Consider the following 13,395-nt stretch of genomic DNA (forward strand, 5'->3'; position numbering starts at 1 on the left):
GCGGGGAGCTGAGCTAAGCTGAGCCCAGCTGGGGCTCTCCCTCACACTCTGCACTTGCGGGGAAGACTGTGCTGGGCTCCGCGCTTCCCGAGAGCCAGAGCTGCCCAGCTGCTTTGGCTTGCAGGGAGCCGAGCCCAGCTACAGCTAGCCTCCCGCTGGGCTCCACTGGCAAATATACTACACACACTATGAATTATGCTCACTTCCAAAGTACCATCCAATTAGACTATCATAGTAAAATGAGTGAGAGTAATAACAAAAATCGAACAATCCTTTTGTTGCTTTTAAATTCTTAGGTTTTGTTTTGATAGAAAGACGTACAGATACCACCTTGAAGGGTAAACTTTAAACTCAACTTGCAAGTACTCAAGTAAACAATGAAATAGCAAGGGATTTAATTGAGTGTCATTTATGGCTCTGTTTCTGTAACTATACTTTAACAGGAGTCCAATATAATTTTTGTTTAGGGTTTGATTTGTTCAGACAAGCGTTTTCACTGCCCAGTAAAATCATGCCTAAGCATGACCAGACTCGCGTAATATTTCATAGATTCATAGGCCTGGAAGGCACCTTGAGAGGTCTTCTAGTCCAGTCCCCTGCACTCAAGGTAGGACTAAATACTATCTAAACATCCCTGACAGATGTTTGTCTAACCTGCTCTTAAAAAAATCTCCACTGTTGGAGATTCCACAACTTCCCTTGGCAATTTATTGCAGTGCTTAACTATCCTGACAGTTAGGAAATTCTTCCTAATGTCCAACCTAAAGCACCCTACCTGCAATTTAAGCCCATCGCATCTTGTCCTATCCTCAGAGGTTAACTAGAACAGTTTTTCTCCCTCCTCCTTGTAAAACCTTTTATGTACTTGAACACTTATCAGGTCCTCCCTCAGTTCTCTCTTCTCCAGACTAAATAAACCCAATTTTTTCAATCTTCCCTCATAGATTGTGTTTTCTAGACCTTTAATCATTTGTGTTGCTCTTGTCTGGACTTTCTCCAATGTGGTGCTCAGAAATGGACGCAATACTCCAGTTGAAGCCTAATAAGCGCAGAGTAGAGCAGAAGAATTACTTCGTGTCTCATTTACAACACTCCTGCTAATACATCCCAGAATGTTTGCTTTATTTTACTACAGTGTTACACTGTTGACTTATAGTTAGCTTGTGGTGCATTATGACCCCCAGATCCCTTTCTGCAGTACTCGTTCCTAGGCAGTCATCTCCTATTTTGTATGTGTGCAACTTATTATTCCTTCTTAAGCAGAGTACTTTGCATTTGTCCTCTCTGAATTTCATTCTATTTAATTCAAACCATTTTTCCAGTTTGTCCAGATCATTTTGAATTTTAATCTTAGCCTCCAAAGCACTTGCAACTTCTCCCAGTTTGGTATCGTCTGCAAACTTTGTAAGTGTACTCTCTATGCCATTATCTAAATCATTGATAAAGATACTGAACAGAACTGGATCCAGAACTAATCCCTGTGGGACCCCATTTGATATGTTACTTAAAAACTTCTGACAAGCTTTCAAATTTAGGTTCCCAGAATTAATCTCCTAAACCCCATACTAAGATCCCTAAACAAGTACCCACTTTAAGTGCTTAACTTTAGCTACCCAAGGTGGAAAATTTTAGCTTAAATGCATTACTCGCTATTTATCTGCAACCAAATAGTCTAGTTCTAAAGTCCCAAAGGGAACTACAATTAAATTACCTAGTATATCATGGTGATTTTTTTGTACACACACACACTTATAACAATTTTTAACATAAAACTGATTTACATCATTTTTACTACTGGTAATTTTTCAAAAATCAAACTATCTCCTTAAAAAGGCTTCTCTGATATTTTGTACAATCATCTACAGTATTTATGTTAAAAAATCCTTTACCTCATCACTTGGATCATAATACTGCTCCAGGTATGGATGGGCCAAAGCTTGCTCCACTTCAATTCTCTTGTGAGGATTAAAGGTCAACATTTTATCCAACAAATCAAGTGCTAAGAGGAGAAATAATTTTTTAAACAAAAAGTCAATATATGCTGCACGTTCTATCATATTAAAAATAATACAATCACTGGTGTGTGAATTCTAACACAAATATTGCACTTCGTTTTAAGTGCTAATTGTGATGTGAAGATGTTGCAGATTACCCATAGTAGGAGCAGAATAGCAGCCAAATATAGTTAACAGGAATGCCAATATTTTATTTTATTACCCTTTCCAGATTGTCAAATTCCTAGATCATTAACTTCCTGTTCACATTGAGAGGTCTAATAATGCATGAGGTTTGCAATATTCATAATACCACAGGCCAGTACTAGAATAAAGAATGTGTCTATAGGGATTCAGTAAGTCAACTTTATTCAGCACTGAATTCTTGAAGTCTTCCCCTCTCCACCACCAATTTCTTACACGCATAGATCAATAGTTTTACAGACTTCACAATCCTAGCACAATCTATTACCTCTGAGAGAGAGTGCAAAGTCAACGAACACAGAACCACCACCATGGGGACATACAAAACAAAGGGATAAAAAGCTTGCGTTTTAACTATAAATTTCTTCTGTGAAACAGTATGTCTGAATTCTATACACAAGTGGGTCCTCTCCCTGGATGAATGTTAAGGCAATTAAAACTGAATTATATAGCAGGTAACTTTAGAAATTTCCAACTGTATTTCAGACTATCTTAAATAGCTGGTGAAATTCTACAAAAATTGATTAATAACTTATACAGTGGTCCTTTGGTAACATACACCGAGCATGATTTCCACTTAACCAGTCTCTTCTCAAAATTACGGTTCTGAGACCTGATTCCTGGGTGAACCAGGAATTGCCCAACATTGGTTCAATGAAAAATGTACATGTAATGACCAAATTTCTCTCATAATTGGTCTGGCAATTCTGTATATGTAGGGTGTAACTAACAGGATTCTACAACAGGGAGAGAAAGAATCAAGTAATCTTTCTACAAAATTCATTTTAGGACTTCTACCAAATGAGTCAGATAAGTCAAGTTTAATATTTGGTAAGCCTATGGACTGAAACGTAGCACTTTTGCCTATTTCCACAATTAATGCATGTGCCTTTTTCTGCATATGATAATGTCAGCTATCTTGTGAAGCATGCTTTGAGCTCTAGTGACGGAATGTTCCTTGTTGCTAGATTGTCTCTCAAATACACGTAGCTTATAGTTCACCTGGTCACTTTGTCATTAGTTACTTTCTTTCCCTTAGACTGAAGTTCAGTTACCTCAAGATTATCAAAATTTTGGGGGATGTGATGAATTGGACCAAAATATAGTCTCCTGAGCTGTACTAGTCTATTGGGCTAGAACATTTGTGGAGTTCCTGTGTGCATAACAGTCTTGTGAAATATACCTGACTCACTACTGAGAATATTTAACTCAGACACCCTTCTGGCAAAAAAATTAGGGGGAATTAGATTCCATCTTCATAGTTAAAATAGGGAATTAGCTTGTACGTGTGAAATCAGACTTAAATTCTAGAGTGGACATATTCTCTACTAGCTATTGCATTGTGTTCCATTTTAGGAACCTAGCCCCATACAGATGCATGGGAAAAAGCTCTTTCCTGTAGTATCTGATTATTGTATTCACAGCTGCTCACAGCAACTCAAGGTAACTCAGTTTCCAGTCTGCTGAGGTTGTCCCTTAGAAATCTGAATCTGTGCTCTGGAGGGTTCAGTGATTCATTCTGCATTCTATTAACCTATGCTGAACCTAAGCTATATCCACAAGGATACAACTGATGATTTCCTACCTTGCCCTCCACATTTTAGAAGCAGACAGTTATCTGCCTAAAATAATTCCTGACTTTCCAATGTTCTCTTTAAAGTAACTGGACTGCTAAACTTATGAAGAATGGGTCTGCATGGCAAACTGGTCTCAGCAGTGGTAGATATGACCATTAAGTTGATTACCAATAAACACTTTTTTGGAGCAGAAACTACCCTACCTGGTCATTGTCGGATGAGTGTAACTTCACTTCATTTTAAGACTTAATAAACTGGTGAAAACTTGGATAGCAGTTGCTATGCCCAAATCTCCCAGGGCTTTGTGTTCCCTCATTTAAAGTAAATATTTATTTGCTTTGCTGTTTTGGGATGATGCAAAATGAGTATATCTTTGGGTCCTCTAGAATGGATATTATCCTTTATAAGATCTCATTCAAGTTCTAGTCCCCTTGATTTGTGGATTACCTGCTCTACTAAACTGCTCTGTAGTTTAATCTGCCTTTTAGGGACATAGTTTTTCTTCTGCTTCCTGCATTAGAAACTGGCTTGTTCTCCCCTGTCTGTTTACATAGATAATCTTGAAGTTGTCAGGTATGCCTGAAATCACGATACAGCCTTGCTGCCAGTAGCTCCATCCTGTTTCTAATTCTACTGTTCTTGTGATTGCTTCACATCTTTTGAACTGAGTATCTTCCTCGATGGACTCCCCTGGGTACAAGGTTGGCACTCATTGTTACACTTTCTTTCAGTGAAATTTGGGAGCGGAAACTGCATAATCTGCTGCTCTGATGGGTAGTCTGAAGACAAGTATACTGGCATTGAAGCAGTTATTCCTTTTTCCAGATGGTCTTAAGACAGATCCTAAAGGTCAAAATTAACCAATGCAGTTCTCAAATGAAGAGATGCCTAGGGATGCAGTTTTGTGCATAGGACTACTCCCTGTAAATCATAGCAGGGATTGGATGGACTGGGTTCTTTTCCATTCAATTTGGTGCATTGCGGAATTTTAGCAAAATTTATTTGAGCTCCCAGATGGAGAAGGGATTGAGATGAGCATAAATTGTTCTTCTGAAAGAGTTTATCACAAAGTATGTTGGTTACTAGAAAAAATGTAACCTCAAAAGCTTGTCTTACTGGATTGTGATGAGAATGTCATCTAAAAGTGGATAGAGCTGAACTCCCCTTGGGTTCTGAAGTAAGCCATTAGCATAACTAACATCCTGATAAGTACTCTCCAGTTGAGATGTAAAAATATATCTTGTCCACAATGACAGAGGAAGTAAAATCTGTTAGAGAGAGATCTATGCAGACTGTATAAAAACAGCCTTTAGATCCAGAACTCAAACTCAAATCACTGAGAGAACATAAGATTGATAATTCTATTTGGTTTTCCATCTGTTCTGACTAAGGTTGAGATGTTCATATATAGAGCAAACATATTGGATTAGTTCAGTAACTACAAGGCCAAAGATGTCTGCAGTATCACTGTTTCCATTCTATCTTCCCTCTGCTCTTGCTCTCACCAATTGAGTCTAGAGTACAGAAATCTCTTTAGGGCATGGTCAGATGAGAATCTCATTTTAAATCTATAATTTAAGATAAAATTACAAACAAGTTATGTCAAGAAAAAATACTTCTAACTGGTACAAAATCTTAAATAAAACGTGCTTAACAGTGACAATTTGGTACTGGACATTCTAGTATGATATTGTAATTCAATGGCAACGTTTACCAACCCAAAGCTTATCCAACAATGGCACTGACCTCACTGAAGTCTTTTCATTTACAATTTTCTAAACACTGCAAACTCACACATTTAATGCCCTACCTTGGTTTCTCTATTGGGAAAGGCTGGTGAATAACTTCTTGAAAAAGACTTTTGTCAAGGCTACTCTAAGGATTTAGATGTGAAGGTGTCACAAAAGTCAATGCAAGCTGTACATTCTCCTTGAGGCTGCATCAACATTACCACAATTCATTAAACAGTCAGCAGTCCACAGCAAGGAATTTTCATATTGACTAGAGCTATAGGAAGTGGAATAAATCACTGCTGCTTGGTCAAACTGGCTCAGTATCATATCTGAATAATGAGCATTGCATGGTTTATTTCTACAAAATGAGCTTCTGCATGGTAGCCCACTACTTGATCAAATTCAGGAGGAATTCTTATTTTTACTTGTCTTCTAAATCATACTGTCTGGGTGGGTAAAAAAGTACAGTGCTGTAAATAAAGCAATTCCTGTCTGCATGAATCAGCTCTTGGGGCAATAGCTGTAAACTGATATGTTATACATTCCCCACTACTGAAACAATGCAAATTAGAAAGGTAGTTTTTATGGCATTGAGTCACTCTTAGAATACTAGTTCTAGTTATGCTGATAACTCTTGATCATTCAATCCATAACACTTCATTTTGCCTACGCATCTCTATTTTGAAATACAAAACACAAGACAATATTTAAAGGTATTTCTAAGATGCCTATCACTTTGGTAAATAAGCAGTTCTAAGTCAGGCAAAATTTGCCAATCTTATCAAATTGTACAGTGATTTTGTGATGTGCACAAACATCCAACAGGCACAGAGATGAGATTACCAAAATCCTTTTCATCTGTGACCTCCAGTGGGTTCAAATTCAATCGCAACACCTAGACAACTAACAATTTTTAACACATTAAATCCTTGATGATGGAAAATTGGGATTTCCATTTTATATATTGAAGTCAAATATACTGAAATCAATTTTGGGAAATATGGACTGCTACAGCCACTGAGTTTAAAAAAGAGGTAAGCTGAAATAAAAACTAAGCATCATACTTAATATAATTTTAAAATGAGATTTCTCAAAGCAGTTTAAGCGATTTGGATGCCAAATTCCCATGAACATTATGAGGAACGGGTGTACAAATCCCTTAAGCCGTTCTGAAAAATCCCACTATTGGTTGTTTTTTAGGACGTTTCCATCTTTAAAGATCGAGACAAGTGTAACAGAGCATAAATATAAAATACCTTTGGGGTCAGCATTTGGAAACAGTCTGTTCCATGGTACCTTATTCTTGTGTGGTAGAGAAAGCAAGTAGTTTCTGGCCTTTAAATTGATTATACAATTCAAGTCTTCTTGAGAAGGGGATCCAAGTATACCTAAAAAATACAAAAGAATTACATTTGTATGGAAAGTACATTGAAACAGTCACATTACATCTTTTGATAAGACTCAAAGATTTCTGCTTTTGCTCTATTACTACTGCTGAGATTTATTTTTAGAGGAAGCGGTAAATGAAGTAATTTGATATAAATAGTTTTGAAAAACAATTCTGACCAGGTTTCATCCACACCCACAGACGTATTTTTATATTAAACTTGCATCAGTCTGTGATAGAGTATTGATTTTTTTGATCATCTTATAGAAAAAAAACACTACTACTAAATATGAAGTGAGCTACATTTGAGTCTCAACAAGTGAACTAAAAATGAATCTCAATTCTCATTTTGTAATATTAAATTTAATATAATCAATACAATAAGAGACCATCTCTTCATTCTCCAGAAAAGTTACTTGACTTAAAGAAAGTGGCTTGGACTATTCACCTAGTAGAGAGATATTGTATGAACCCTTTATTTATTATTATAATTATAGATGTGATAGTGTTGAGAGGATCCACACAGGCTAGAGGCCCATTGCTCTAGGTACACAAGTGATTACAACAAAATGGGAGGGAGGGACGAGAGGGGAAAGGATAACAATAAAAAAATCCCACATTCACATAGACTTATAACATTTAGAACTTTATGGTTCCAAACCCATTAAAAGTATTTTCTGATATAAGTAAGATTAAGCTATCCTCAATTGCCCCTCAAACTAGGCTGATGATTTATAGTAGGCATCATAACAGAAGCATGTAAAGGGAGAGTAGTGGTCTTGCAGAACATTTCAGGAAGGGTATTCTATACATATAATGCAGTGTGGAAGAAAGCATGGATACAGCTGTTGGAGAGGTGATTAAATGGATGGCCAAGCCTGGCATTGTTGGTAGGGAACCACCAATGAAGTAAGAGACAACTGCGGAAACACTTTTTTTTATAAAAAGCTTACCAAGGATATGGTTCAGCTGATCAAGGTAATGTTTTCCTGGAAAGATGGGTCTATTGGAGAGCATCTCTGCCAGAATACAGCCTACAGACCAGATATCAATAGACTTGGTATAACCCTGGGTGGGGAAGGAGAAAAGAATCCCTTTTGATATTTCATTGTATAATTAACACAGTAACAGGTTATATGTTCTAAGTTACTGTAGTTTTGAAAGATATCACACTAGTGTAATTTAGTACTAAAGATGAGTCATGCTTAAGACATCATTCTGTTATATAATCATTCTTGTACAGCAAGGAATAATCCAGCAGTGTGTGTCAAAAAATGTAAGTGGAAGTAATGCTTTACTTAGGAGAAGAAACTACCAAGAAATGCACGTTTCTTGATCCAAAGGGATTATCTCTTTAAATTTAGTTGTAGTTGTTGCCAGCTCAGGTCAAGAATTGTGACTGTATTTTTGTAAATTCGCTGATTTCAAGGCCTAACATAATAGATTTTAATAATACTTAGTTGTTACATAACAGTCTCATAACATATCAGTAGCTCTTACTAGTAGTAGTTTGATTTTACTAAAATTGTAAGCAAGTTAATCTGTTACATATTGGAATGTAAGAACCATAGTGCCCAGAAGCATGTTGCACACTTCAAATAAATACACACATGGTCCTTTCCCCAAAGCTTCTACAATCTAAGTATTAGACCAGACAATAGTCAGAGCAACAAGCCTTTGGGATGTGAGGTGATAAGGAGAGTAAGGAAGGACAAAAGTTACAAAAACAAGATTATCTGGTTACTTAGAACATATATCTGGATAATATCCATAGTATATTTACAGATATGCATACAAATATATACAAAATGCATACAAATGTTTTGTGTAGATAGAATTTTTTAAAGAAATTGTGAGAGATTAATTTATTTTTAAATTGTGTAACAGGCTTTTGGGATGAGCGTGAGAAGTGAGAAGCAAGAATAATTTTGGAGGGTATGGCAACAGAGAATCAGACACAGCTGTCGTGCCTGAGGTATCCTGAGAGGTGCTGATATCAGGAGGGCAAGTGGCAAGGGTCCAGATGCTCTGAAGTTGTGCTGCAGTTGAACTACCTGCTTTTATGAGCCACTTGGAGAACTGGGGTTTTGAAATACCAGTCTTTGACAGCTGTTACTGCTGGTGCGGGGGAGGTAATATGGGACATGATCTCCTGGGACATAGGGGAAAGGCAATGAACAGGTAGGTTCCACTCACACCTCCCTACTTCACTTCTGCTGAGAGCCACTAGGGAAGCATACCATGTGTTGACCTCGATAGCGACCCTGACAGATTTCCAGTCTCTAGCTGGCTTCTGTTATGTTTCTTCTGCTTTGTATACAGGACCTAACCAGGTTAGTCAGACCTACCTTTCAGGGCTCTGCTTAGGAGTACACCACAAAATGTGAAAGACCACCTAAAATCCCCTGCCTCTGGCACCAGCATCTGGGACAACAAGAAGTAGCCCAGACTTACACAGATTGCACTGTTACAAACAGTGCTGTGCAGCACAGGAGGTGTTGGCAGTACACCACAGTTGATACATAGCTGTGCCAGGAAAAGTCCTCCTGTACGGACATATTGAATCATGTTAGCTGTAACCATGTCAGATAAACATATAAAAGCCTGGTTACACTTAACATGGTTCTGTCTATAGTGTAAAGAAACTAATGTGCTAAGCAATTAAATTCCATGAGGAACATAATATGGCCCAAAAAAAGTGCTATACGCTTATTTAAACCGGAATCTGGTAACTCTCCTGCTTTTAAATCAAAGTTCTCTCTGACGTATGATAACACAGTACTGGGAAACCTGGCCCAGCAGTAAAAGGGATAAAAGTAGTAAGTGATAAGTTATTTGAAATATTTGGTTTTCAAAGTTAACAAAATAAAAAGGAATTGAATGAAATCCTACAGCCTTGCTGCTGATATGCCAAAATTCTAATGAACTCTCAGCTCCTCTCTTGTAAACCCAGAAAAAATTTGTACTAGACAACAGCATATAAGCACTTCATATATAAAGTAGTACTGTATACATTAATGCAAGCAATAAGTGTGTTTGCCAGCCAGTAGAAACAACCGAGTCAAACTCCTTAAATTTAAATTTCTGTTGGTTCTGGAAGCCTTCCTGGTGAAGACATCTCAACCACTATTTAAGCTGCTCAGTAGCCAGCAATAACATGAAAGACATGATGTAATGGGAATTCTACTGTAATACAAATCTAGGAAATCTTTCAAATAGCATATGTAGCATACTTGTCTTGTTGGCCCATCTACAGTTCTTACCTTAGAATTCAACATGATTTCAGGTGCTCTGTACCAACGCGTGGCTACATATTCTGTCAGAAACCCTGTGTGATCATGATCTGGATCTGCAACACGAGCCAGTCCAAAGTCACAGATCTGGTTTTAAATTAAAAAAATATATATTATAAATACAAGTTTTAGTGTTATAATCTTAGTTACTCTCCAAACCATCTTCCCCAAGCCAGTGTAAGGCTGTGAGCCACACGACATCTGTGATAGGTAATTTAACATTTAAATTTGTTTTCTCCATATCTAGAAAAATATCTAGATTAAAAACCTAATTTAACTAATCTAAACAAAGAAATTACGAATATTTTGCATTCACATACAGCCTAGCATTCAAAGATTTCAAAGTGCTTTATAAGCAATGAGTTACTCTTCATAACTTTTGCATGAGATAGGCAAATATCCCCATTTTGCAGAAGTGGAAACCAAGGCACAGAAGTTCAATATTACTTGCTCAAGTCACACAACAAATCCCTGGAAAAGCTGCAAATAGAACAGAAATTGACTAATTCCTGAATTTTAGCTGCAGGCCTATTCTTATCATGTAGTTGGGTGGGAAGAGAAAGACTAGTTGAATATTAGCAAAACCATTTCCTGCTCACTAATGGTTTTCTATGATTTACCTACTGCATATTATTACTACCTCCTCTGCCAATCAGGCAGCTGCCAATTACAAAATGTAGGTTTCCTTTGAATTCAATTAACTATTCTTTTGTGAAGGATCAGAGGACTCATTGTTTTGACTCGATATTTGCCCGTGCCCCCCAAAACAGGGCAAACTGAGGGTCTTAACCAAAGAAATCATTATTGATCCATAGTCACTGCACAATTCAGTATTTCTCTTTGAAGAAGCCATTGCCACCACCATGCAGTATTTGTAACAGAAGCATCCAAATGAGCCATGAGATAACAATAAATTGGGGGAATGTAGACTGCTGAGGGAAAGAAGAGCTGCAGAAAACTTGTCAATCCTGTGGGGCAGATGATACACCTATATCCCAACCATGAGAAGCAGCTCTTATCCAGACTAGCAAAATCAGCAGAAAATGGGAGATCCCTTTTGTCTATCCTTTGGTGAGGAGACTGTAGAAAGTTGAGCTACAACTGATGGAGGGACTGGCAGTCCATAGGATTGAGGAAGGTCATTCCAGGCACATTTTGAAGAGAATAGTGCTTTTTACAGACTTTTATCCTTTTCCAAGACAGGGAAGGAAAAGAAAGTTGAAAAGGCGACTTTTTTTTTTTTTTTTTTTGATAAGAGAATGGAAGAAAATGGAAAATTTAGAGAGAGAGAGTTTTCTGGAAAACCAGCCAACTGCTAATATCTATTATCTCACTGGGCAAGTGGCTGGCTCATTGAGTGACTTGAGATTCATCCACGAGTAAACTTTCACTTCTCCTTAATGAGGAACACTTTTCAATATGACCAGTCTACACAAGAAGTTTATCACAAAGGAAAACTTTCTCCATCAGGAAACCACTATGGCTATGGGTAGAATATTTCCTTCCAGAGAAACTACCAAGATACAGAATATGTAGGATAAATAAATAAAGATAAACAGACAATGAAGTGTGATTTTTTCCCCACAAGAGTTATAAGGAGATACTCATGCTGTACACTTAATTGTGAATTTAAGAAAAGGAAATGGCAATTCCTTACTTCATATCCTGTAGTCAAAAATAGATTACGTAGTACCATGCAGAAACTCATGAGGCCTCATCAAGGAGAAACATCTTCCTCAGAAGTAAAGTGTCAACAATAATTCTAATAGCATTTCTTCTATCCTTTATTCTGTTTTTCAATTTCCTGATGGAGGCTGATTCTTGACAATTTAGTTTTTTTAAAATGTAATTCTTATCTAATCACCTACCAAATTTTCTTTTTAGGGTTATATCAAATGTTTGTAACAGCCTGGTAACATTTGGAAGTAAATAGCAAAATATGTCAGGAGAAGCACATATGGTCAATTACAACAAACAAATTAAATTATCAATTATGGCACTGCAATATAGACCCTAAGTTCTTTGTAGTAAAAATAGAAAAAAGTTTTTCAAGTAAAAAAGTTACTAGTCAGGGTAAAAAGAACAGCTGCAGCAACTGAAAGTCTCACTTTCATTGATTAGAGGGCCATTAGCAAGATCCTTGAGCAAACAGTATAAAAATCAATAGGATCTTCTCTAAGAGGAAAAAAGCCCCACTTAAGTTCAAAGGCATGAGCTGAACCATATTTAAGGCCTCAATGAAGTTATTTTGCTGGCATGACCTGAAGAAATAGTAACTGCTCTAAAAGCCTCATTTCACATTGTGTGAGCCCCAGTTCCCAAGAGGAACCACTAAAGACGCCTCTGTCTCCTTTCACTATTCAAAAATATCTAGTGTCATCTCCAAAGGTGATGCCTTATGTGTCTTACACCCTCCACCATAGAGGGAACTGTTCCTCTAAAAATGTTTTATTTTTTTAAATGCAAAATTATTCAATTTCATTTTAGCCTTGATTGTAAGATAACTATAGATGGATTTCTGATGTTTACATATATAGACATGAATAGGCCAAGGGACAAACTGTCCAACGGTTATGCCCATAATCATGCCGCTCATGCTAGGATCTAGTAATGTACTGCTGCCAAATAGCTATTTTCTTTCATTCCCCTGTTGTTCAACCATATATGCAGTAACTATAAACATCAAAGCACTCTTCTAGTTCAAAAGAATGATCTTTGGAGTTGGGACTGTCTTTTGTGTTTGGAGAGCTCATTAGCATACTTCAGGAACTACAGGAATATTTAAACACCACTGGGAATAAACTGGAATAGTGCCTTAAAAAGTCATATTCCATGTATTTCTCTTGACTCATGCCTCTTGCCTTTTTTTTGTGACCTCCTGGCTAGGGTTAAAATGGCACCTCTTATCCCTCCAGGGTGCGCACACACACATGGATTTTTTCTGAAATTCTACTGCTGCCAGCTTCTCCCTTATTGAAGGTTGAAGATTTTTACCATTATTATATATATACACCATTATTGCCTGTATCCTTCCTTAAAGATAGGGTACCTTCAAGGGAGCCTTGTTATAACCAATGCAGCTGAAACTCTAGAGCTGGGGTCAGAAGATACTAGCACAGGACGAATATTCCACTATTCCTGGTCTCCCATGTATTATGGGACTGGGAGATGTCAGCTGATAAAAGCAAGAACTAAAGATAGGCACTC

At 37.2% G+C, this 13,395-nt stretch overlaps 1 protein-coding gene across 2 annotated transcripts in view; it reads right to left on the reverse strand.

Annotated features, from left to right (window-relative positions):
- MAPK1 (mitogen-activated protein kinase 1) overlaps positions 1-13,395 on the reverse strand; it is a 46,030-nt gene that overhangs the window by 8,217 nt on the left and 24,418 nt on the right. For both annotated transcript variants that reach the window (XM_067539889.1, XM_067539888.1), the window contains exons 4-7: positions 10,159-10,275; positions 7,849-7,963; positions 6,765-6,896; positions 1,890-1,999 (exon numbers count right to left, since the gene is read on the reverse strand). In XM_067539889.1, the coding sequence (XP_067395990.1) occupies positions 1,890-1,999; positions 6,765-6,896; positions 7,849-7,963; positions 10,159-10,275 (474 nt within the window). The remainder of the gene's footprint in view (positions 1-1,889; positions 2,000-6,764; positions 6,897-7,848; positions 7,964-10,158; positions 10,276-13,395) is intronic.

The sequence above is a fragment of the Emydura macquarii genome, unplaced genomic scaffold, assembly GCF_026122565.2.
Source record: "Emydura macquarii macquarii isolate MOO-44397 ecotype Brisbane River unplaced genomic scaffold, CSIRO-AGI_Emac_v2 contig_554, whole genome shotgun sequence".
NCBI lineage: Eukaryota > Metazoa > Chordata > Testudines > Chelidae > Emydura > Emydura macquarii.